This window comes from Sinohyriopsis cumingii, chromosome 9, assembly GCF_028554795.1.
Source record: "Sinohyriopsis cumingii isolate HCF-2022 chromosome 9, ASM2855479v2, whole genome shotgun sequence".
Lineage (NCBI taxonomy): Eukaryota > Metazoa > Mollusca > Bivalvia > Unionida > Unionidae > Sinohyriopsis > Sinohyriopsis cumingii.
Window position 1 is genome coordinate 25,245,659 of NC_142969.1, and position 25,766 is coordinate 25,271,424.

General features: G+C 34.8%; 1 protein-coding gene and 1 pseudogene across 1 annotated transcript in view; both read right to left on the reverse strand.

Annotated features, from left to right (window-relative positions):
* Nucleotides 1-25,766, reverse strand: part of LOC149791415 (cubilin-like) — a 203,259-nt gene that overhangs the window by 41,935 nt on the left and 135,558 nt on the right. Inside the window, exons 46-55 of the mRNA XM_089969953.1 lie at nt 22,837-22,977; nt 18,750-18,931; nt 17,722-17,890; nt 16,688-16,888; nt 14,747-14,899; nt 14,220-14,341; nt 9,226-9,451; nt 6,237-6,421; nt 4,438-4,597; nt 433-588 (exon numbers count right to left, since the gene is read on the reverse strand). Of these exons, the coding sequence (XP_089826079.1) occupies nt 433-588; nt 4,438-4,597; nt 6,237-6,421; nt 9,226-9,451; nt 14,220-14,341; nt 14,747-14,899; nt 16,688-16,888; nt 17,722-17,890; nt 18,750-18,931; nt 22,837-22,977 (1,695 nt within the window). The remainder of the gene's footprint in view (nt 1-432; nt 589-4,437; nt 4,598-6,236; nt 6,422-9,225; nt 9,452-14,219; nt 14,342-14,746; nt 14,900-16,687; nt 16,889-17,721; nt 17,891-18,749; nt 18,932-22,836; nt 22,978-25,766) is intronic.
* On the reverse strand, nt 20,018-21,007 carry LOC149791416 (serine/threonine-protein phosphatase PP1-alpha catalytic subunit pseudogene; annotated as a pseudogene).

The following is a 25,766-nucleotide window of genomic DNA, read 5'->3' on the forward strand; positions in this document are numbered from 1 at the left end:
CTGAGGGCAGTTCCATTCAAACATATATGGTACATAGGGAAAGCAGTTTTTAAAAAATATATGTCAAGGCACTCTGATTACTCACTTAGTTCATGTGAAAATGTCTACTCCACACTGGAAGTGCATTTCCTGGGTCCCAAATATGTTTACCTGGAACAGCTATAAATGCACACAAGTTGTGCATGAAATTTTCAAGCCCTGCCTTTACTTTTTTGTTAAATTGATCCTTTATTTAGAAAATGTTCCACTTTTGTTAAATAAAGGAGGAAATTACCCCCTAAAATTTTAGGTGTAGAATAGGTCACGGCCTTTAGATCACATTCAAAACTAAAACAAAAAGATTTACATTCTTGATAGTTCCACAACGACCACTATCATTGATGGAAAGTGATACCATTGCATTAATGCAGTTAATACAATGACTCTAGTTACCTTCTAAGATAAAGTTGTTAGGGTCAAACTCCAGTACAATGAATTTCTGTGGATCTGAGACAATGGTGTAGTTACAGTTAAGATTGTTTTCATAGTTGTTAGGGAAACCTGGAGACGTCAAAATACCAGCTGATGCTTTCAGAACACCACCACATACTGAAATATAATTTAAAAAACAACAACTGTATCATATTAATAATGTAGACATGGAAATAGAAATACAATCTCTCAAATATGGCAAGACTTACCTGCAATAACAAAAAGACGACTGAAGATGACAATTTCTTTGCTCCTCAGCTTCGTGGCAGGAAAGCAAATTAATTTGTTTAGTAAATTATGTTTCTCTTAACATTAAATTTTGGAAAAGGCTCCACTGCATCCTCAATCAACCCAACATCAGAATTTTTTGTGGTCTTTTTCTTTATTATACCATCAAGACATAGGGCAGACAACCCTTCCTTATTACCTCCCCTTACCACTGCTACATAGCTGCCTATCAGTCATATGTTTACCAGTTTTAAGCTGAGCGACATTTTAACAAAGATGTTTACATTTATGTTAAGGTGTGTGAGGATTTTACAGTAATGTGATTGGGTAAGTATTCAAAGATACATAATCTGCAACAAAATTGCCTTTTCCTTTGAAAACATTCTCGGATCATGTTATTATTTATAGAATAGCTAAGTCTGGTGGTCATCTGGGCCACAGCCACTGGACCCACCAGATTCGATTCTTGACTCAGAAGTTAGGTCATACAGATAAAAACTTGGGATTGCCAGCTGACAGCTTCTGTTATGTCTCTGATCAAAACACTGGATTCATATATGAGGCTTGCAGAGACTGCTCTACTCTCATGAGCTGAAGTCTTCATGAGGCATATTTGATCTTCTGAGACTCTGAAGTACACAGAGCACATTTACCCACACCAGTCATTATGACTCCAGTCATTACCCACTCCTGTCATTAGCCACTCCAGCTATTATCCACTCAAGTCATTACCCACTCCAGCCATTACCAACTCAAGCCATTATTACCCACTCCAATTATTATGACTCCAGTCATTATCCACTCCAGTCATTAGGACTCCAGTCATTACCCACTCCAGCCATTATTACCCACTCCAGTCATTATGACTCCAGTCATTACCCACACCAGTCATTACAAGTCCAGTCATTACCCACTCCAGTCATAATTTGAAAGCTTAACAGGTTATATCCTCTTCCCCAGCTTCCACTGGAAGAATGAGATGTTGTCCCATATGACATTTCTCTGTGCAGTTCAAGTAAAAGCTCAAGAGCAGGGTCAAAGACTTCCATGACTGCCTGTCTTGATGTATTTGGTCAAAGAGAGTAGCAGCATGTTATCACTCTTTGATTGCCTGCAAATGGCAACCCATTCTTAGCTTCAAAGCCAGCTTGCATCATTAGGATCGATGAACCATCCAGTCTGAACTGAAGACAGTTCAGGTCATTTAATAGACGTGCAATTCAACTGCTCAGCATGCTGAAGCTCAAGCTATCAGAAAGCATGTCTTGTATGATAGCAGCTTAAGCAAGGCAAAAAGTGATCCAAATTGAGCTGCATCAAAACCCACGAAAAACTCTATTAAGAAAACAGTGACAGATTATGGCCTATTAAAGTCAAAATTGACTAGCAGATCTGATATATCTTTATTTTGACAGATATATGTTATGCATTAATGAGTTGGATATCATGGAACAGTAGCCTTTGATAGTAATCAGAACTCTTTCCATTAATACGGCCTGAGAAAAAAGACAAACAACTTCTGAATTGAGGCACTCAGAGGGATGTTGCTGTTTGCCTTGCACCATGCTTTATTGATATTGCCATGAAAGACCAACTTGGAGGACCAAGCAAATGTCTTTTTGTTAACATGACAGCAACATTAAAGCCCAGCAGCAACATCAAATAATTGTAGAACAAAGTATTGGTCAGAACTGGCAGCTTGTTGACTTAACTCATTAACCCCTGGAGACTTTGTCATTTTCACCTGAAATGCGAGTAGGAAACACATTTTGGGAGCTACTTCTGAATATGTCCAAATAAATCAGCTTGCAAGAGATTTCAGATTAGCCTACAACCAAGCTGTGTTAGGAACGTTTTCATTTCGCTCGTGCATGTGCAGAAGGATAAAAGTTGGAGTTGTTTTTTTTTGTACTTATTGGACCCATCTTTGTTCATGTCCTGGCCCCTTTTTACTACAAATCCACATCTTATCCCACATTATGCAAAGGTTCTCCTGACTGTGCATTTCTGACTGGTCTGCCTTAAATCTGAGGTTAAAAAGTCTACAATCCAGACACAAAATCAGATTCTTACCATGAGCGAATGTTGGGTGTAAAAAAAAATCAGGTTAAAAAAATAGGTTTTTCCCTCTGTATTTTGTAATGCAACTAGAAAGTCCAGATTATTTGGTACCATTGTAGAATTACATGTCTACTTTTCTGTACAACCACCACTTTTTAGGGTATCTTAAATGACCTTGACACTACAGAGCTCAGAAGTAGGGTACTACCTCCTGAGGCTTAAATGGGGCATCAGGGGTTAATGAGTTAATGATTAGAAAACAAAGGTTTGGGTCAAGTTGCGACCATGGGTTTCTGTCAACAAAAACATTTTTTTTATAATCAGTATAAGCATGACAACTCTGTAAGCAAAGTATGTAACCTGTTCACACCAACTTGAATAAACAACAGTTTTGTGATTGGAGTAATCACTAATTCACTTAACATCGGGGGGAAATAAAGCAAACATCTTAAGAATTGAACACTATCAATCTAATCCCGCAAATGATTCTTTCTTGCTGGTTTAATAAACAATGACCTTATTCACCCCTGGCAATATGGATTAACTCTATAGACAAACAATATACGTGACCACTACGTCAACTTTGGCACTACAACAGCAATTTGTGATATGTACATTAGCCTGGTTTACGGACTGTAGCATCTATCACTGGTAGCAACAATCCTTTTTTGTTTTAAATATTCCTTTTATGTTTGTTTTTTATCAGAATATTCATTACTAATCAAGCGGTCATTGTAACAATTGATTACATATAGGTCAGTGGTGTTCTCACAATACAGTCATTGATTGGAATGCTAGGTCCTACGATAAGGCGGGGAAGCAGGTTAAGTACAGGATTAGTCTGGTTCCCTGCTTTTTATGCTCCCTGCGTTGTTCACCCCTATACAAATAGTGGAGAACAACGCAGGGAGCATATGAAGCATGGAACCAGACTAGGAAATAATCTACACATACTATAGGCTGGTTTACAATAGAAACTATAAAACACTATAGGCATAGCTAAAAAAATATTCAGGCATTGGTAGCCAGCCTATTTTTTTTATTTCTTTAAATTTAGAACAGTATGAGTTGTTATTTTTACGGGGATTAAATAATGGTCATAGAGTTTATCCTCGTTTTTGCGATGAGGTCGTTCATAGCAGTGTCAAAATGCATATTTTGCCAAGACATCGCTGTTGCTGGTCACGTTCATCAGGTGGTCGCTCATAGCAGAGTGTTTAAATAATAAAATTGATCCATGCATTACGATTGTGGTCGGAAATGACAGGTGGTTGCTCATAGCAGAGGTCGCTCATAGCAGTTTTTACTGTACAGCAAAAGAGACTCATTTTTCTGTTCAGCCCTTAATCTAGATTGTGGATGGACATGCATACAGAAGATCATGTAACTGCTATATTCAGCTTCAGTTAAGGGGAATTCAACAAAACCACAATCTGAATGACCACTGTTTTGAATCTGTCATGGAAACAACATTTAATTTATGGATTGTATATGTCATATAAGAAGAATTTACGAGAGTGATATTGCAGAAGTGGGTGATCTGTCATATAAGAAGAATTTATGAGAGTGATATTGGCAGAAGTGGGTGATCTGTCTGTATAAGAAAAATTTACGAGAGTGATATTGGCAGAAGTGGGTGATCTGTCTGTACAGACTAGTTTTATTCTGTAAACCAACCTGCAGTCCAGTTGGCAGAGAACCCATTGCCGTTTGTAAAAGCATCAGAGCGAAACTTGACCACCATTCTGGAAGAGGAGGATCTTTGTACTGGAGGCTCAATATTTTGACACCATCGTCCCAATGGAAATAGTGTGCCATTTGGAACTGAGTCACTGACCTGGAGTAGAGGAAAAGAAACGCAGACAAATAAAATACATATGAAATAATATATGATTGTAAGAATTTAAATAAATGATTTCATTTAATTTTTTCATGGTTTAGCTACAAGTGTTGATTTTGTTAAGAATTCAATGCTTGCACAAGCTTTTGTGTATTTCATAAATGGAACATTTTCTTTATTGTCTCCTTCAACTCAAGTTTGCTCCACAGCCAAAATATACACAAAAAATATGTAAGCTAGTACCAGAGAAGTAAAAATGACCTAATGGTGACATAAACATAACACATAATAAAGATCATTTAAGTCTGAAAGCAACAATCACACAGAAACTATCTGGAAATTCAAATCTGAATAAAGAAAAACACCCATTTTCTTAATAGAATTTAAATTTTCACCAAAAATAGGCATTTTCTTATATCATTGTGGTATTCATGATATTTTGCCTTAAAAAAGGATCTCGATTCTGTACTGCTCCCAACGTTAACATACCAACTATTTTAAAAAAACTTTGCATGTCATAATTCATTATATAGAGTAAAATCCTACTCCAAATTTTTTGGTCTCTAATCATGAACTAGCCATAAATCTTTAACAATGATGATGCTAGCAGTTGTAAGCAACAGTCTTTGAAACACATCTGACCTACCTAACTTTCAATGGATTGGGTTGTTCCGATCTAACTTCTGATGAATTGGGTTGCTCCAATCCACCTAACTTCCAATGAATTGGGTTGTTCCACTTCATGTACATTACATATGCACATTAGCTTAATGGACTCTCCCACAACAATACTCAAAGTACTAATAACATGAATCATCTCATCTTTGTCAATCAATTAGGTAACCTGTGGAATGGTAGTTGATTATATCTTACCACTTTAACCATAACTGCCTGTATGACAATAAACTATATAATACTGTCCATGGGAGACATCATTCCATCAGCATTGAATGTGAAGCTATGTGAATTATTCATATTAAACTATATATACTGTCCATGGCAGACAGCATTCCATCAGCATCAAATGTGAAACTATGTGAGTTTTTCATTTTTGACAATGTTTTTAATGTTTCAATCACATACACAAACAATTTTGAGAAAGCTAACCTGAAGCTTTGATCTTCAAACCAAGGACTTCATCAGCAGACTGATTTAATCTCTACTGAATCTTAACATCACTCTATAGAATGGTCAGCGATGTTAACATATTGTCTCAGATATTAACATTGCTCACCATTCCATCGAGTTTCAGGTTAGCTTTCTCTATATTGTGTATGTGGTTGAAAAGTTAAAAACATTGTCAAATATGATTAATAATATGACACAATTAAGCTTTCACCAAACAATGTCAGTTATGACTATTTAATGGGCACAATGGCTATGAGCACATATCAGTGTCAAAAGGGTCTCTCTGTATGACAATTTATTTTAAAAATTACATTTAACTTCATTGGAAATTGTGTTTTTATAAACATGATCATTTTGGAAAATTTGGGAGTAGAAAATCACATTGTCACATGGCATGTATGGGATGGACACTGGCCCGTCATATATTAAACTTTAATGGACTTTGACCTGGAAAGTTAACAATTATACATGAAGTATCCTAAAGTACAGAAAGCATGCTTCTACTGACCTCAACATAGTCATTATCGCATGCCCCATGAAACTCAAGGTCAAACGGCGGATTAAAGATTAACTGGACAAAGTATCCTGTCTGCACAACAATGTCCCAAATGCATTCCACATTGTGAGGGTAGCTCCGTGGCCAATTAGGGCTAGACAGGAAGCCACGGCTGCTATGGTACAAGCCACCACAACCTGAAAATGTTAGTAATAGTCAATTCATTTCAATGGCATGGGGTTAAAAAGACCCAAACAGAATCAATAAAATCCTCAAGACAGTGATATTATATGATCTGATCTGTGATAAACACAGATGTTTTAAAAATAACCCTGTAGCATCTATGAAGCTTACAGTAGCCACTGTAAATATTAATTATTGTTAAAAAATAAATTTAGTCTATAGTGGTCTCAGCAACAAAATGTTGGTTCTTGGAAGACTCAACAAGAAATACACAAAACAGTAAAGAAAGAACTTTCTTTTCCATGATATCTAAGTAGAGGTACCATAATGAGATGATAAGAACCCGAGATTAAATTTGCTTGTGTTTATAAAAAAAATAATTGTTTTTAAAATCTGCTTCAGAAGCTATTATCACATCCATCTTCAACTATATTTCACTTGATGAAATTCACAGGCTTTGAGTAACCTTGGAATGATAGCCAGTTTTATAAAGTATAGTTTAAGCATCATCAATTACCATAATTATATAATTACCATAATTATACAATTACCATAATTATACATAATTATACAATTGCCATAATTATACATAATTATATAATTGCCATAATTAGACATAATTATATAAATACCATAATTATACACAATTACATAACTATACATAATTACATAATTGCCATAATTATAAATTATATAATTACCATAATTATATAAATACCATAATTATATAATTACCATAACTATACATAATTATATAATTACCATAATTATACAGTTGCCATATTTATACAATTACCACAAATATATAATTACCATAATTATATAATTACCATAACTATACATAATTATATAATTACCATAATTATACACAAACTACAGCTGAGACTTCACATGAATTGCATACAGTCAACTCAGTGACATATAATTCCTACATTCATACACATCTACAATAACTGTTAACCTGTTGAGTGTAGCCTGTTATAAGATATACAATGTATAATCAATATCAAAAGTTTACCACTGAATAAACATTTTATTTCTACTTCCAACTGTATTAGGTATAAAGGGCTGTATATTGGATAAATATACACAACCATAAACTAAAAACACATATTTAGCTTATGTCAGTGAAGCACAAAGAGTAGGTCACATTGACCTTCATTAGTAACATATGTGTAGCACTAACAAGGCTGCATCCAATTATAACAATTGTGTGCTTCTAACAACAGTGTCTAATAAGTGACCATTAACAATACATTTCAACAAAGTCAATGACCATGATATAGGTCACAAAGACCTCTTTTTGCAAACAGTGTGACATACATTCCAAGATCCATCCTATCACCATTCATGGAAGGATAATATCCATACTGCATGTTAAAATTTCACACTGTCATGAGCTAAATATACAAAGTTAAGAAAAAGAAAATAAACGCTGAAATGTAGATAAAGATGACTTTTTCTCTTTATAATGGAGTGATATTAACAAAGTAGCATATCATCACCAGTTTTCAACCCTAGTATCAACAGTGTCTGAGAAATGAACATGACCTGCAAAATTTAACTCAAGTCTGTAAAGTGTAGACATCCAGATGCATCCTGTTATGGATGTTCATGATTCAAGATGGGACAGTATATATTTATGTGTGTGTGTATGTGTGTGTTGTGTGTATGTATATATATATATATATATATATATATATATATATATATATATATATATATATATATATATATATATATATATATATATATAGTGCAAAAAGAATATGCTGTCATATAGACTATGCTGTCATAAAGCTAAATACAAATTCTTAACCCAAACTCAGTATAATGTGAAATGTAGGCCACAGTGACACTTTTTGCACAGGTGTATACCAACATAGTTGTATAATGATTCTAGCATGCCAGTTTAAACACAAAATTTTACTAAAATTAGTATAAAAAAATATGGGTTTTGGTGATCTACTTCCTGATTCAAGTTATAAGAGTATGCATACAAAATAAACTACCTGGTCATAAGCTAAATGCATAACCTTGATTTAAACCATTAAAATGTAAAATGTTGACCATCATCTAGTGTAGTGATTCTAGCCAGAACAGTTAAAACATACAATTTAATCAAAGCCTGAAAACATGGGGCACAGTGACTTACTTCATAATTCTTGTTGTAATATTTTGTATACAGGGTTCAAAAAACCTATTGGTGCATGAATTAAATGTAAAAATTGAAGTCTGCAATTCAGGGCATAATGACCTTCCTTTGCTGTAATGGTATGTTACTAACGGAGCTGCATACAATTATCTATTTTGTTGGTTCTAGAATGAACAGATGTTGATAAAAAAAGTTAAAACATAAAATTTAACACAAGTCAGGGAAACATAAATATGGATCAGAGTGACTTACTTCTGTGAAGAGGGTGTAGTGCTCAAAAGCTGAATCCCCTCATGAAGCTCTGGGATTCCTAATATAAAAGTGTGCATGCAGGGTGCAAACACCCCCACCCCCCAGCCAAATGAATGAACATCTAATGTACATTTATATACCCTCAGCTCCATGCTCAAAAAGTCCTGCTTTCCATCAGACCCACCTGTCAAAAAGTCCTCTTGACTTTACCATTCATTGTTTACTTGTTTTTCTAAATGTTTTCCTACTATGAAAGTGCAGCAACGTAAAAAGACCCCAAAATGAAATCAGCATTTTAATAAGAAGAAATAAATGTTATGAAACAAAGAAAAGTGGATGGAAACATAAAATTTATCTGCATTTGATATCCTGCCCCTGACATAATAATACTCTGACAACTAAGTATCTTACCTCCTGTTATAAAAGTATAGGTGAGCATGAAACCTCGTGCTGACATGGAGGTGTCCGTAAAGAAATTTATGCGGACTGCATTGCTTTGTGAGGTAAAAGATGCTGGCAAGCTATCACCACAAATTCGGCCAATGGATGGAGAAGAGGCATAAGGTCCATTAAACAGCTCAAGGTAATCGTAGTTACAACTTGGATGACGTTCCATGTTCAAATCATGGAAATCAATCTGAAGAGAAATAAGATGAAATACCAAATTCTCTTAATGTGATTTCTGTACAATACTTGTTATAATGCCTTTTATGATTTCAAACAACTTATTAAGTTATCGCTACTATACTTTCATAATAAAGACACTGTAAACCAGTGTGGTCCTGCAACCATGCTAAATGGTCCCTTACAAGAAAGCCCCTTAGTATAACACTGTTGCTCTTATAATGCAGCTTTGGTCATGGACCACATTACATTGATCAAAGTTTGTTTCGCCATTCAAACTCAAAAATATTTCTCTTCATATTAGTTTCTGGCTCATAACAACCAGTTATAACAAGGTTTCACATCAATAAAGGTTCTATCTTTGTGTTTTATTGCATTATTATGACACAGCCATGGTTTAGGTATACCTCAGTATAATGCTATTCATGGTATCTAATAAGTCACTGCATTAAAAGTGAGGGAGCATTATAGTGACTGGCCATATCTGTAAGGCATTGTGGATAATAAGGCACTGTGGGTAATTTTCTGTAAGGCACGATGGGTAATTTTCTGCAAGGCATAGTGGGTAATTTTCTGTGAGGCACTGTGGTTAATTTTCTGTAAGGCATTGTGGATAATTTTCTGTAAGGCACTGTGGGTAACTTTCTATAAGGCATTGTGAGTAAAATGGGTAATATTTTATTTTATGTGCCTCACATTTTACACCACTCCCTCGATAACTCGTGCCCTGATAACTCACGAACCCGCTTATAACGCGGGGTCAGGCATGGATCCCATTTTTTTAAACAAGAAAATACCCCAAAAATTGATCCCTATTTGTTGAACTTGAAGAAAATCGTGATCAAATTTGGTAACGCAAACTTTGATGTATCGCTCGTTTTATCATCGAAAATGGTAGATAGGACCTGGAAATTTTAATCAACACTATGAAATATCAAAATTAAAAATAGGTCATATAATTTTTTACATTTTCTTTCCAAACGATATTCCTAGTACACCGCAATCAACAATATGTAAGGAAATTTAGATCAATGAAAATGTCAATTATGCCGAGTGGAGGCAGTACTTCAATAAATAAAAATTAAATATTTTTTTTATCAATTGAAATTTGTGTTCTAGTTCTATCTTTTGGTTCCTTTTATGTGTAATCATCATAAATGCAATGTGTCCTCTTGAAATGAAACATGAAATGCATCAATCTACCGTAACAGCTATGTCCGCGAGCGTTTGATAACTGACTTCTGGACGTATTTATTGTATTGTTGCACCGAATTAAAAGCTGCCCTCCTTTATATTATCATGTTAATTATGTGTTTTGAATCAAATAAAGGAGGTGGAATAAAAGAAAAGTTAAAAGGAATGAAAATCCAACAAACTTAAAATATTGCGGCCCCGGTTGTATGTTGGGTGAACTCACTTCATTTGATCAATCAAACACTAATAAATGTTATTGTGTATGTTACATAAACTGCCTTAAATTAACTGACTCTTTCATTACTGTGATCAAAGACAACAAGGCAACCAAGTGAAATGATTTCTTCTTAAAATAAAGAGCTTGATTTCACAGATATGTTCTATTGTCAGCAAGCGAGTTTCGGAGAATTCTTGAACTGGCACTTAGAGATATCCACAAGGATGATAAGAAGTTTCATTATTACTTCCAATAAAATCACAACATCAGTATTGTACTAATTGAACAATCAAAAATTGAGTTTCGACTCAGACGATTGTCACACAAAAAAATGTTGCGTGTTTTTGAAGAAAAAAAAGGAATCTTGTTTGGCGGTGTATCAACAGTTAGTCTAGTTCCCTGCTCTTGGGACTCCCGATTTAGCAGGATAATATTAAACACCACTACAGGAACCAGACTCACCAAGGAAACAAAAAGCAATGACGTAATACACAGATTTTCTTGCATACATGTGATGGTTGGTGAAACCAGTTGGAACGATCTTTCATATGTTTGACATTTTGAAAATAAATATTATTTAAACGGAATAATGAACAACTTCATTAGAAAGAGTGCGTTATTAAAAGTTATTATCGACGTGGATGTAAAATGAGGATTCATTCAATAAACAGCCCAGTTCCCTAACACCACTTCCCGCCCTCCCCCCGGTTTCTCAATGTCAAAGCGATTTTTTCCCAATTTTTGAAGATCCCTCAGTAACTCACGCCTCGCTTATAGTGCAGTCTATGTTTGTGGACCCCGTTGTGCGCGAGTTATCGAGGGAGAGGTGTATATCAATAAAACCTTTAGATGATAACCATTTATACCCACAAAGACTTGTAAAAATGTCATCCAAATGCACAGGGTTTGCAGTGTTTGCCATTGTCTGCAATAAAATACATTTTTAACTCGAATAAAATCATATTTACCACAACAAATGGATTCCCAGATTTTTAATATTCGTAGTTATCATAGCAAATTATGTTCTGCTTTCTTTAAATTCACATAAGCACTTGCTTGATCCAGTTGAAATGGATTTTAAGTGCAGATTAAAACAGTCAGCAATATATATATATATATATATATATATAAAACAACTTAAAATTTTATTACACTAATTTATTTAAAATGTGCATGAATTTAAGCCACACTATTTCATTCATTTAAGGTATGACTTAAAATTCACATGAAATATGAACCGAAAAAAACATTGTGCAATCTGTATGATCTGCAAATCTTGAACAGCAGTTTTTCATTTCATACTTCGTAGAATTTACAAAATAAACAGTCAATCCTTATAATTAAATTCAACAGTTTAAGTAGTTAAATAAACTCATAGTTTGATAACATTCTTTTATTTAATCATATTCTAAATTTAATTCATTAAGGCACAATAATATAGAACAGTGAATCCCACTGATGTATTTACAGCCAGTGAATCCCACTGATATATTTACAGTCAGTGAATCTGATATATTTATAGCCAGTGAATCCCACCAATATATTTACAGCCAGTGAATCCCACTGATATATTTACAGCCAGTGAATCCAATTGATATATTTATAGCCAATCAGAGAAAAGCTCGCTGGATGTCAATACATAATTCTGATCAGCTGGAAGATGCTAATATGTTTCATAATAAACAACAATCCTTTAATAAAGATGTATACACACACTGATGAATTTCACACTGTACTGTCAGGTCTTCATATCAAGATATGTAAGGACAATGTTGATTTATTCATTTAAAGTGTATTTTACTTGTAGCATTAGCAAAGATATGTCATTTATTTGAAGTAAATGTCAAGCATTTGGTTGATAATTAAAATACCAAGGCTGAGTTTGAGTGATCCTATATTCTAAATATAGTCCTCATCCATTGAGAAAAGAAAAGCAGTGCAGGTGGGCGTAGCTTATAAAAGATTGGGTTCATATAGAATGAACCAAACAAATTCAATTGATGCTGGCCAATCAGATTGCTGTAAATCATAACGACGAAGGAATAATTTAATTATGTCTATATACACTGTGGTGATATGTCTATATACACTGTGGCGATAAGTTATTTGTTTCTTAAATCAAGTACGTCAGTTTTCTTAATTTCCTTACAATATTTCAAGTAAGAGAATGTTCTCCGACGTACCATTTTTTTAATTAAGAAGAATAATGTCAGATAAATATCACATTTTGCAGTTGGTGCTTCCTAAAGAATTAATTATCATTTCCAGTAAATGATAGGTATTTAATATAAGTTAAAATATTTAAGATCATTTGTCAGCTTTTGCAAAATTTAAAGCAAGAATTCAGTCAGTTCCACTCTACTTTAAGTGTTTAATTTCATCATCACTTTTATTTTTCCACTGAAGTCTTTGTAACTTAAATGCCTTTTTTGGTCAAAATTTCATTAAATAATGACTCAATGCATGCTCATATTTATCCAAGACAAGTTAATAAATTAATTTGTTTTAAATTTATTTTTTATCTGAACCAACAGGTAGCAACTGTTTTTAAAACTGTTTGGGTAGAAAGTTCACTTCCTGCAATGTGCTAACATTTACATCTGTTTTCATCCCTTCTTAGATCACTTTCAACTGGTGTGTAGAACAGTTTACAAAATTACTGTTCCTGTATTCAATAGGTATCACTGGCTTTCTGATGACAAAATGGATCTTAATAGAAACAACAGAAATCCTGATAGTTAATATTTCCTGTGCTCCTTTCCCTTCCCTCTACCCTTCTTCCAACCGCATCATAGTCACTAATTAGTATCATCAGGCATTGATTACAAATACAAAGCTGGTCAGGCAAAAAAGTAAACAATGTCACTCCTTTCTGAAGTTTTTGTATGTTTGACTTTTGACACTACCCACTTCTCAGAGGCCGTTAGGAGAGAGCCAAACACAATACCTTTCTTGCACTGGTTACCAAATCCATGAGTCAAAATACGAAGATCTGTAAATCCCACCCAGCAATTAAGGAGACATGGGTACTAGGCAGGTTAATGTTTACATCACTGGACAGAGAGTATTATAGCATACCAAATACATGGGAACAATGGTGAATAATAGTTTGCATGAATGTTCTTCTAGTTTCTTCTTCATAAAAAAAAACAACATATAGCTGAATTTTTCTCAGATGTAAAATTTAGAAATTTCATCGTGACCCATCAAATATCTTAAACTGTAGTAAGTTATATTTCATCATTTTCAAAGAGAATTTATTTGATACATTCAGAAAAGATTTGGTTTTGGAGGAAGGGAGATCTGCCATGAGACCACAATAATTACTAAAATTGGTTACTGCTAAATATAATCGCTAACAGCAATTTACCCGTATCTGTGTTCCTTCTGGAGCCATTATTAACCAAGAACAGGCATCTGCATGGTCATAGTTGCTTGGGTAGTTAGGACTGCTGATACTTCCAAAGGGACTGGTTAGAGTTCCTCCACAGGCTAAATAAGTTTTAAAAAAATAATAATAAATTTTTAAATATTGAAGACTTAAAAATTCCCACAAAGTGTTTGATTAAAAACTAAGCACTTCTCAGAAACTGAGCATAAAATAATCCATTCTTTTTCACAATTATACTAACAAGTCAGTTCATGTTTCTTCAAAAAATAATTAAGAATAGATAAAAAGATAAATGGTTCAAATGGCAATGAATCATAAATACTTCAATTCTTTTAACTGATTAAAAATAAGAATGTTTCTAAATATAATTATTCTGCAGAACATGTCTGTCAACCTTAGGCACAGTTATGATGCCTTATAATAACTTTAACAAAACTTTAATACGGAATACAAAACGAATATGATATCTGACTGAAAAATGCTACAATGGGTCAATTAAGAATTACCAGTGAAGTTGTATATCAAGAAGAAGCCTCTATCAACCACACTAGTGTCTGACTTGAAGCGTATCCACATATATTTGCTTGGGGAAATAAGAACCTGGGCTCCTGTCCTGTTTCCACAAAATCGGTCCACTACAATTCCATCAGAGTTGTATCCTGCAGGAAACAAAAGAATAACAAATAAAACTGAGAAAAGAAACATATTATAGAATGCCAGTATAGTGACTGTTTCAAATGTAAATATTTACCTTCCTTTTTGTGAACTTAAGCTTTCAATTTAAACTTGTAAGGTCCCAATGTATTTAACCCATCTCTAGCATGCCACTACAACGGTTGGTGCCCATCTTGCAAGGCTTGCCATTCTGCAGCAGGAAAGGGTGGCCTTGCAAGAAGGGTGGCCTTTTTAGAGGAGGGAGGGGGATCACAAAGATGTGAGTAATAATTACAGATGAAGCTTGAAAAGCACAGCTAACTTTTGCATATCTAATATTTTCATTTACAAATCACAGGCATTTCGTGGCATCAATGTTATTTAAAACAGATATGAATAGCCATCAACCATGGTGCAAAACAACTGTCAAGAAATTCAGGACACAAATTCTGGTTGCAAGTAACTTTCTTGCTGTCTGTTTATTCCATTGTCACTCTTTTGTAGAATGTAATAATCATAATGATAATAATAATCACTTTATTTAAAGAGGGTGATGCTATTAGTTGCATGGAATTAATCCTCTTTGTGGCCCTCTATCATATGCATATTTACATTCAAAGTACATGTACACAGTCACACGCACAGGCACACACACAGACACACACATAGCATTAATAAATCAACATTAAATTTCTTAGCAGTGACAACAGGACTATCCCTCTTTTCATGTACATGTGTAGTCATATTTCTTTCACTGACAATTTATAGTTATTACACAAAATGCTGTTTTTGCAAAGGAAGCCAATTTGTCACATGATTGACTGGTTTTAATCTGGTACCTGTAATCCATGAGAGAAAGCACAATAACTACCATCCTATTTTTAAACTGTGATGACTGGATACCATGCTGACTTTAGCTGCAAAATCTGTTCTCAGTGGTCAGCATCTGTCATCTTGGTAATTATCAGTCGTAAATATTGCAAGCAATTATCAAAATGACAAAACCTAACATATAAAGAAAGCACAGCAGGATAACTGGATTACTTGCCTCACTGTATGGATTAAAGTTATTTATCTTCATATTGGAACAAATATCAATGTGTTGAATTTCAAAACCAACAATTATTTGTGAAATTTGTATCTATTAACTGCTTTATATGGAGCACAAACGTGGTAAATTTGACAGTTTTTGCATTAATAGGAAAGGTGGGTTAAAGAAGTGGCCATCTTAGAAGGTAATTTTGAATACAAGCTCTCAGAAGCTGGCTGATCAAGGATGCTGTGCAAGAGGGGAACTACTGCATGAAAATCAAAGCATATCATCTTCAACTAATAATGCATTGCATGCCCCCAGCAATATGGTGTGATTTAGGAAAACTTAGCTTAGTCATACATGGGAAAAGCTTGAAGGTCAAACAGGGGACATAACTTAGCCAAAGTTTGGATGGAACAAACTGAAAAAATCATACCTGTGATAATGTCTTTCAAAACTTCTCTGGTAAAACAAAATCTGTGATGTAAGTGTTGAGGAACATAGTCAAGCTGCCACTGAACTGGTTTTGAGAGTTTAAAGCCGTTTTTTAACAAACATGATAAGCTATACATGGTGGCCAGTAAATTTGGTGGAGGAAGAACCTGGAAAACCCCCAGAAAGAACCATCAACCCACAGGAAGTTGAGATTCAAACCCACATGCACAGAGCCTCTCAGCCACCCCTCACTCCCACAAAAGAATATGACTGGACCATTAAAATGGTAGGCAGTAAAAGTTATGTTATTTCTTTTAAAACTTACCCTCTTTGAACTCTACTAGATCATACAGACAGCGGTCATGATGTTCCAGTTTCAGGTCCCAGATATAAACAACAATAGAGGAGTTGGATGGACTGGCATTGTTCAGGACCCAGATACACTCCTGGCTGTTTGTGTAGTTGCCCGTGTCATAACCAGGAGAGGTAATGTTGCCTGGACTGGAGGATAGGCTACCACCACAAGCTAAGAGTAGAAATAGTAAATTATTATAGAATGCATACTCTCTCTCTCTCTTTCCCCCCAGCCTATTACAATCTATCTGTCCAAACACCTACCATATATACTCGCCTATAAGTCAAGTCCAACTGCAAACTGCACAGACCCAGATCTGCCATCATAAAATGCGCTGGCAGATCTGTGGTCTTTGCAGTTTGATAGGAGTAATCAGTAGAACACAAAAGATAGACCTGGATCTGCAGGCACATTATGCTATGGCAGATAAAGATCTTTGTTGTTTGATATGACTTATAACCAAGTATACATGGTACGTATCTATTCAGGACCAAACTGTAACCATTTTCCAGTTTCTCCAAATATCCCTTCTCTGATCTATGAGAAAGAGGAATATGTTGACAACTTTGGGTTAGAAGCTTCAAATGTTTGTACACAGAATGAATTTAAAAATGGAGGGTATGATATATCTACCAAACAGATTTGTTGCAAGCATTTTTTATGGTAAGAAAAGCTTGTGCATGGCTGACTGGTTTTGGTTTAGATATTTTGTTTTTTTATGGTACAGCAACACAAATAGGTTACTTAAACATTATTTTTTTTATTTTTTAAAGTTATTTTAACACCTTTAATTTAGATGTTTCCAATGCATCTGACCCAACACATTAATTTCATTTAATGATAAATCATTTCAGACATGTATTCTTTTTGGTCATCGTTCACCAGTACCAGACATACAGTTTCCATAACCCACTGATCAAAATGATTTTGTGAAATCAGGGATACAGACAAATGTGAAGTATGCAGAAATCATAAATTTAAATTACTGTAAATTGCGTACATACTTGCTTCATTATTAGAAGTGTAAGTAGCATGGAAACCTCCATTTGACACAGATCCATCAGTACGGAAAAATACTGTCATGCTGTTTCCAGACGATTCCACAACAGCTGGAGGTTGGTTACCACAGTAACGACCTATCACAGGGGAATCTTGCAGAATGCCATTATACACCTCAAATCACAAAAACAGAAAAACAATAAATTTCTCAAGAATTAAATGCGATAACTATAATGTTTAAAGTGATGATGATATAACAACAATAACAAAAATAATAACAAAATCAATAATAATAACAGGGTCTATTATAGAACTGAATATTTATGGGGGGAAATTCAACCATCCATTAGAAAAAAGGGGGAAATTTTCTTAGTATATGTGGGAATTAATAAGGAAATAATGCTAATGCTAGAAAATGTAACTTCAATTGAATTTTCAGTGGACATTTTGGAAATGAGTGCAAATCCCACAAACATGCATCCTAAAATAGATCCTTTATAAAACAGATCCTGTAATTTGAATAAGAAAAAGAAAAAGAATAATAACTTGAAAACCTCTCCACCACTTTTTATTACATATATACCCACACACCATACCCAATTTCAACAAACATCTGGTCTGTGACACAGTGGCTGTAACTTCCAAACACATTTAACATATCATGGTAACTTGTAAAATTGCAACTGCTGTGACCTGTACCCCACCCCACCCACAGGAAAGAGACCCAAAAAGTATACCTCTCACTAATGGCTACCAAGTGGGCATCCGTGTCAGTTAATTTCATCCCAGCAGTTTTAGAAGAGAAAAAACAGTTGTCAGTAAATGCATAGAGATATAGATGGTAAAGTATCACAGCAAACCTAACAACCCCACTAAATGTACTAATATAATAATGGGCAATTCGAGTACAAATGACATGGGTTAGGCTGAACAACACTTGTTTCATTTTTAAAAAATCCAAGTGTTATTAAGAACCTCATGTCTGAAAAGAAAGGAATGAGGAAAGAAATATAAAAAATATATGCCAACTTACTGCAACAAAGTCAAAGGAACAAGTGCTTTGTGATTCAATGTTCATAGTGTTAAAAGTAAGGGAGACACGCCTTCCGTTCTGAACAGTGATTCGCCATATGCAGGATCTTGAGTGGGGGTAATTTCCAGGGAAATTTGGTGACTGAATTGTTCCTGTTGGTGTTAACAAGGTACCTCCACATTCTGCAACAGATTAGAGTCTAAAACTGTCATGGAAACAGTATAAAATCATAAAACTAGAAATATGCAGTACAGTAGCATGGAAAACATGTATGCTTTCTAAGTCCCCTCCCAACCACCACACCCTCATAGCGCTGCGCCAAGAGGTAGATCTAAGATTGCTGGGTATACCTATCATTCCCTCTTTATAACACTATTCCCTGAAGCCTTAAAAGTTACCCATGTTATAAAAGGAGATACATTATAATGAGGTATGGTACACTTTAAGAAAAGGGCCAGCTTATAATGACATAATCCACTTTATAAAGGGGTCACCTTATACTGAGGCTTGATCCACTTATAAAAAAGCCACAGTATAATGAGGTATGACCCAAATTATAAAAGAGGATATCTTATAATGAGGTATGGCTCTTATGATTCTAGACCTTAAGCTATGTAATAGAAGCAAGTGAAACCGAGAAGTTTAGTAAAATCAACAAATAATTTCTGAGTAATAGGTAGACAATATAAGTATTTTTGTTATCTTGTCACAGATGAGAATGGTTTATAAATAAGTCTAAGTCTGTCTGTAATCTGTGTAAACCACTGTTTGTTATTGTTTGTGTGTGTTTGTTATTGTTTGTGTTACAGATTCAGCATTGTTATTTCTCCTGTATACCACTACACCTATTACAATGGCTCAGGGTTGAGACCAGGGTTGGGAAACAAACACTTAATAACTGCTGGGTAGCTGAATGTGAACATTTCCTCAGGCCAACTCGCAAGAAAAGGTATAATGAGCCAACTGGAAAAGGAGTTTATACAACAAACAATTACATTATTTTACACTGCAAGAAAAAATCAATATAGTTCTCTTACAACTGAGTGTGCTAGAGCATGGAACAAACATTCAAACCAATACTTTCATTTTTGTTCTCAGATGACTACTTGTGTTCAGGAAACAATATTTTTCAAGTTCAGGAAACAATCCTCTTTTAGTTTTAAATACCCACACACACACACACAAGCCATGTATCTTCCTTTTAATATTGTGAACAGAATGCCTCACAAATTTGAAACTTGTGCTTTCTTTTCAACAGTTTAGTATAATCACATCTTTCCTTTATTTGCTTTAGAAACTCCCCAAGGTGGTGCTACCAGCCTGCCAGCATTTAGTCCACCATATGGGAATTTCTTTTTATCTGCAGGTTTCAGAATCTGGAATGAGCACATCAGCGTTTCATCTACGCTCATCATGGAACCAGCACTGTCAAACTCTCCACAGAAGTATGGTGCTGAGAACAGTGTTACCAATTGGCGTTTAGCAAAAAATTCATATCCACCTTCCACTACCTGATGTGCTCTACATATAAGGTCAAGGTTGTGTTTGTGTAGAAATTTTGCCACCACTTCTGCTCCAAATGTAAATGAGACACCACGGTCATTTTCTCCCCAACCCATTATTTCTTTGTCTGGATCTAGCTAAAGGAGATCACAAAGAAGACCCTGATCTGGAACGTAAGCTGTCCACATTATTCTGAAGATCTGCTCCATGGACTGCAAATCTGGACTCAAGCCTCCATGGACTGCAAATCTGGACTCAAGCCTTCATGGCAGATTTTTTTTCATCCATTATGGCAGCAATAGGCAGACAGTTGAAACAGTCTGTATATGTTTTCCATAACTTAATGCTATATTGTCATTTACATTGATCATAGAATCCATAGATTCTGTTTATACTGGCAAAAATGGTTGCCCCTGAGGAGAAAGAAATTTGTTGAGTACATTATTATGTAGGCCAGAAGGAGACAGATTGTTTCCAGTGATAACTTTCCTCGGTCCACAAAGTTTCCCTGGAACAGATAATTGCTCTCTGGTGGGAAGCCGCCATATTCAAACAGACATCACAAGTCATGATATCCCCACATATCTTCAAGGGAGCTTCCGATTCCAAAAGAATTGGCTAAGGAAAATTTCGCTAGACTTAAAACATAATCCTTGAATTTCTGATTCTGTCAACTGTACATTCTTCACTGGTCTTGAGACATGAACTTCCAATAACCCTGCTATTATGCTATCTATATTCAATTTATCTGCCATTACAAGAAATATGTTGGATATACTATGTATGGTCAAATTAGTTTTATGTTCAAGATGAGCACCGATGTTCAAAAATTTGTAATTATGTTTTTTTTACGTGTATCTACTGCCCTTTATTCTTTAAGAACTTAATACAGGAGGCATCAGTGGTTATAGATCAATCAAGTCTGTTACCCAAGAGCACTGTGCAGCTCAGGCCTGACTAACCTATTGTGTAATTGGGTGCACTTCAGTGGATATCATACAAACATGACTGGTCTATTACCCAACAGAACTGTGCAGCTCAGGCCTGACTAACCCATTGTGTAATGGGGTGTACTTCAGTGGATACCATACAAACATGACTGGACATTGGTCATTAAAACTTGTGTACTGTGTTTCTGACACGTGGAAGAAAACAAAAAGATCTATGCCAAGTCAACAACATTCTCCTTCATGTGAACTACTCATGGAAAAATAATACATACTGGAGATTTAAGAACAAGAAATTAATTAGTCTTTTGTTGCCCTAATTTTTAAAATGTCTTCACAATAATGCCTTCTATTGTGTACCTAATGAAACAGGCATGAAACATACATTCAACTGCATCAATGATCAAACAAGGCAGTACATCATGGTGGGTGCCATTGTGGATGCTGGTCTTCAATTAAGTGCCCTGTGATGGGTGCCATTGTAATAGGTGTAGCAGTATATGGGAGAAATAACAACGCTACGTCTCCCTGGGTTCTTGTATTTTAATCAGATTTGATGATGACTAAATGAATCACCAGAAGAAGATGAAAAAGATGAAGACAGTAAAGACCATGAAGACGAAGTCCATAAAGATGAAGAAGACCTACAACATAAACACATGAAATATATAAATAATTAAAAGTAAACAGATCTAATACACACAGACAATTCACAAAATAATAATGTGTGGAATTATTATAAAACTATCACAATGTACCATAATGCACTCAGAAGCTGAAGTTGACTACTGGAGAGTCATTGGAGGAGTGAACAATGGAACAGGGAACTCGTTAATGTAATCAGTGGTTGCATGTTAGACACATGCAATGCAAACAACTCACATATTACTCACTCACCACACGTACCACAGAACAACATGTATATGGACATTGGACACTACTGTACTGAATCTGTTACACCAAAATACTAAACGTACACAAACAATAACAAACAGTGGTTTACATTTGCATAACGGAAATACGACCAATATGTCTACACACTAAGAGGGTACCAACTAATGCAGACAAACCTTCTAAAGAAGGAAAATGTATCATAGATTGTTTATTGTGAATCGTATTGATATGCCACATAGGTGTACTGTTTCACCCCTACCTGCCATATTGGATATAGTTATGACAAAGTCAAATCAGGTATATTGCCGATACACTGGCCTGCAGAACTAATGTCACAAAATATTTTTGGAATTGCTGAGAATATATCACACAGAACAATGATATTAAACTGCATAATGTTGAAGAAGTATTTGGATTATGGAGACATGATGAACAAATTTGCAAGGTGTCAAATTTGTGCAACCTACTCTAGTAACCTACTTATCTTCACTACAGCAAGGTATAATTTTCATTATTTAAGCTCAAATTATTATCAAAATACCACTAAATATCATATAAGACATGTATATTTAATACTTTATCAAATTACATTAAAACTGATTAATATGTATCAAAACTTCAAGTCACTTTCGATCAACAGACATTTAGATTAATATCAGATCTCTACCTGTACCTAAGCTTGTTTTGATTAAAAAGAAACCCCATAAACAATGGCTGCATATCAGTCTGTCTGGTGTTCTTACCTTCGACACTCGCCTCAAAATTTAGGCTGAAACCTAGTTGAGCACCTCCACTGTTGGTTTTTAATCTTAAATATGCAAAACTGTCTGATGTCACAGCAGGTTCTGGAATTCTTGATCCACACGCTTGGAGAAGAATATCACCTGAAAGAATTAACACAAAAGTATTCACCATAATATATCCATGTTTGGTAGTTATAAGATATTTCTGTTATTTATAAATGTAGATTCCAGCATACAAGGTTTATACGTCAAGTCCAACTGCAAACTGCACTTGCAGATCTACTAGTGCATAATGTGCAGGAAGATCTGGGTCAATGCAGATTGTTAGGAGTAATTAGAAGAAGAAAAAAAAACATAGACTCTGATCTGCTAGTGCATTATGCACTGGCAGATAAATGTCTATGGTGTTCACAGTTTAATCCAACATATAAGAAAGTTTTTTATATGGTAAGTCTATTTGTAAATACTGTGGATTCACTTTTGATTTGTGGGTACAAGTTTTCAAGGATTTTAATATGAACTTCAGTTTTTGAAAAAACACACACATAGTAATTCATCTGTGAAAGAAAATTGTCCCTTTTCTTAAAGTGGTGTATATATATATATATATATATATATATATATATATATATATATATATATATATATATATATATACACACAGTGAATCCATATGTGAAAGAAAATTGTCATTCCTCTCTTGACAGGTTTTTCCACAAAGTTTAAGAACTCATTAAAATGTAAATTTTTGTAAAAGAAGCAAAAAATGATACCCACAAAATATAAAATCTTTTGATCCAAGGTATCAGTGAATATACTACCTTCAATTTTGATTGGTGGTTAATGTTTTCCCTACCCCAGAGTAGATTAGTATCAATAATGACAACCAACCAAAACTGAAAGCGGTTTATTTACTGCATGATATTAAAAAAAAACATGCTATAAAACAGGAGTCATTGCAAATTCTGTCATCAAAGAAACTTATTTGACAATTCTGAGCACTAGTTTATAGGAAATACAATACTATAAGTCAAAATTGGTACTTTTTTTACATATTAAAATTATGGAATAATTTAATCACTATTATATTATGTGTATAAACTGTCCTAAATATTTTTTTTGGTCTAATCTGGATACAAGGAATCAGGTCTCAATACTAGAGAAGAAAATGATTGGTTGTTTTGTGTTTTATAGTGCAGACAGATTACGCTGGCAATTATAGTAAATATTCTTACAATGGACACACCATGGTAGTCAACCTGGCTGATGCATTACTAGAATTTGAACCCACACAATTTTGGTTGTTAGTCTGGTACACTAACCACTGTACCACCATGGCTCCTGTCTCCATTATTCCACTCTTATGACATGAAGAAAGAAAAGCTGCCCTGCCCCCAGTACAATTAATTTACTATCTCACACTTATTCAAAATATATTGACCCCATCATTATAATTTGGTGGAAAGAATAATATATAATAATATATCCTGCATTATAATTGATGCCTCCCTCAAATGAGGTATGTTCAAACAAATCTATGTCATATCGGATATATGGTACAGAAAGGCTGTGTTATGTTGGGATATATGGTACAGAAAGGCTGTGTTATGTTGGGATATATGGTACAGAAAGACGGTGTTATTTTGGGATATATGGTACAATGAGAACTTTCTGTATGGGACGGTCATGGGACAGCACCATTACAATTTTAAAACTGTTGCACAACCAAGATTTCACATGCACTCTATCCATCCCTGTTGATATATATCAAGGACATGTCAGCCCAACAACTAAGATTTCACATGCACTCTATCCATCCCTGTTGATGTATATCAAGGACATGTCAGCCCAACAACTAAGATTTCACACACACTCTATCCATCCCTGTAGATGTATATCAAGGACATGTCAGCCCAACAACTAAGATTTCACACGCACTCTATCCATCCCTGTTGATGTATATCAAGGACATGTCAGCCCAACAACTAAGATTTCACACGCACTCTATCCATCCCTGTAGGTACATATCAGGACATGTCAGCCCAACAACTAAGATTTCACACGCACTCTATCCATCCCTGTAGGTATATATCAGGACATGTCAGCCCAACAACTAAGATTTCACACGCACTCTATCCATCCCTGTAGGTATATATCAGGACATGTCAGCCCAACAACTAAGATTTCACACGCACTCTATCCATCCCTGTAGGTATATATCAGGACATGTCAGCCCAACAACTAAGATTTTCACATGCACTCTATCCATCCCTGTAGGTATATATCAAGGACATGTCAGCCCAACAACTAAGATTTCACACGCACTCTATCCATCCCTGTAGGTATATATCAGGACATGTCAGCCCAACAACTAAGATTTCACACGCACTCTATCCATCCCTGTAGGTATATATCAGGACATGTCAGCCCAACAACTAAGATTTCACACGCACTCTATCCATCCCTGTAGGTATATATCAGGACATGTCAGCCCAACAACTAAGATTTTCACATGCACTCTATCCATCCCTGTAGGTATATATCAAGGACATGTCAGCCCAACAACTAAGATTTCACACGCACTCTATCCATCCCAGTAGGTATATATCAAGGACATGTCAGCCCAATCCTGACTATACAGAGCTGGGTAAAAGCTCTAAAATGTAAAGGTAAAAGTTGAAAAAACTTCATGAAGATAAAACCTTCCAAATAATCTTAAAGAATTACAAAATGAAAGAAAAAAGTTACAAATGTTAGAATTGTTGGAACTATATGTATAAAATAGAATTTAAAAGTACCCAAAAGAGATAAAATTCTTGAAGAATAAATTCAAACTTTAAAACTGCATTCTTTCAAAACATTCAAAGTATAATCAGAGAGATTCCTAACTGAATTTACATCATCAAATCTCTGTCTTGCAGAATAAAAGT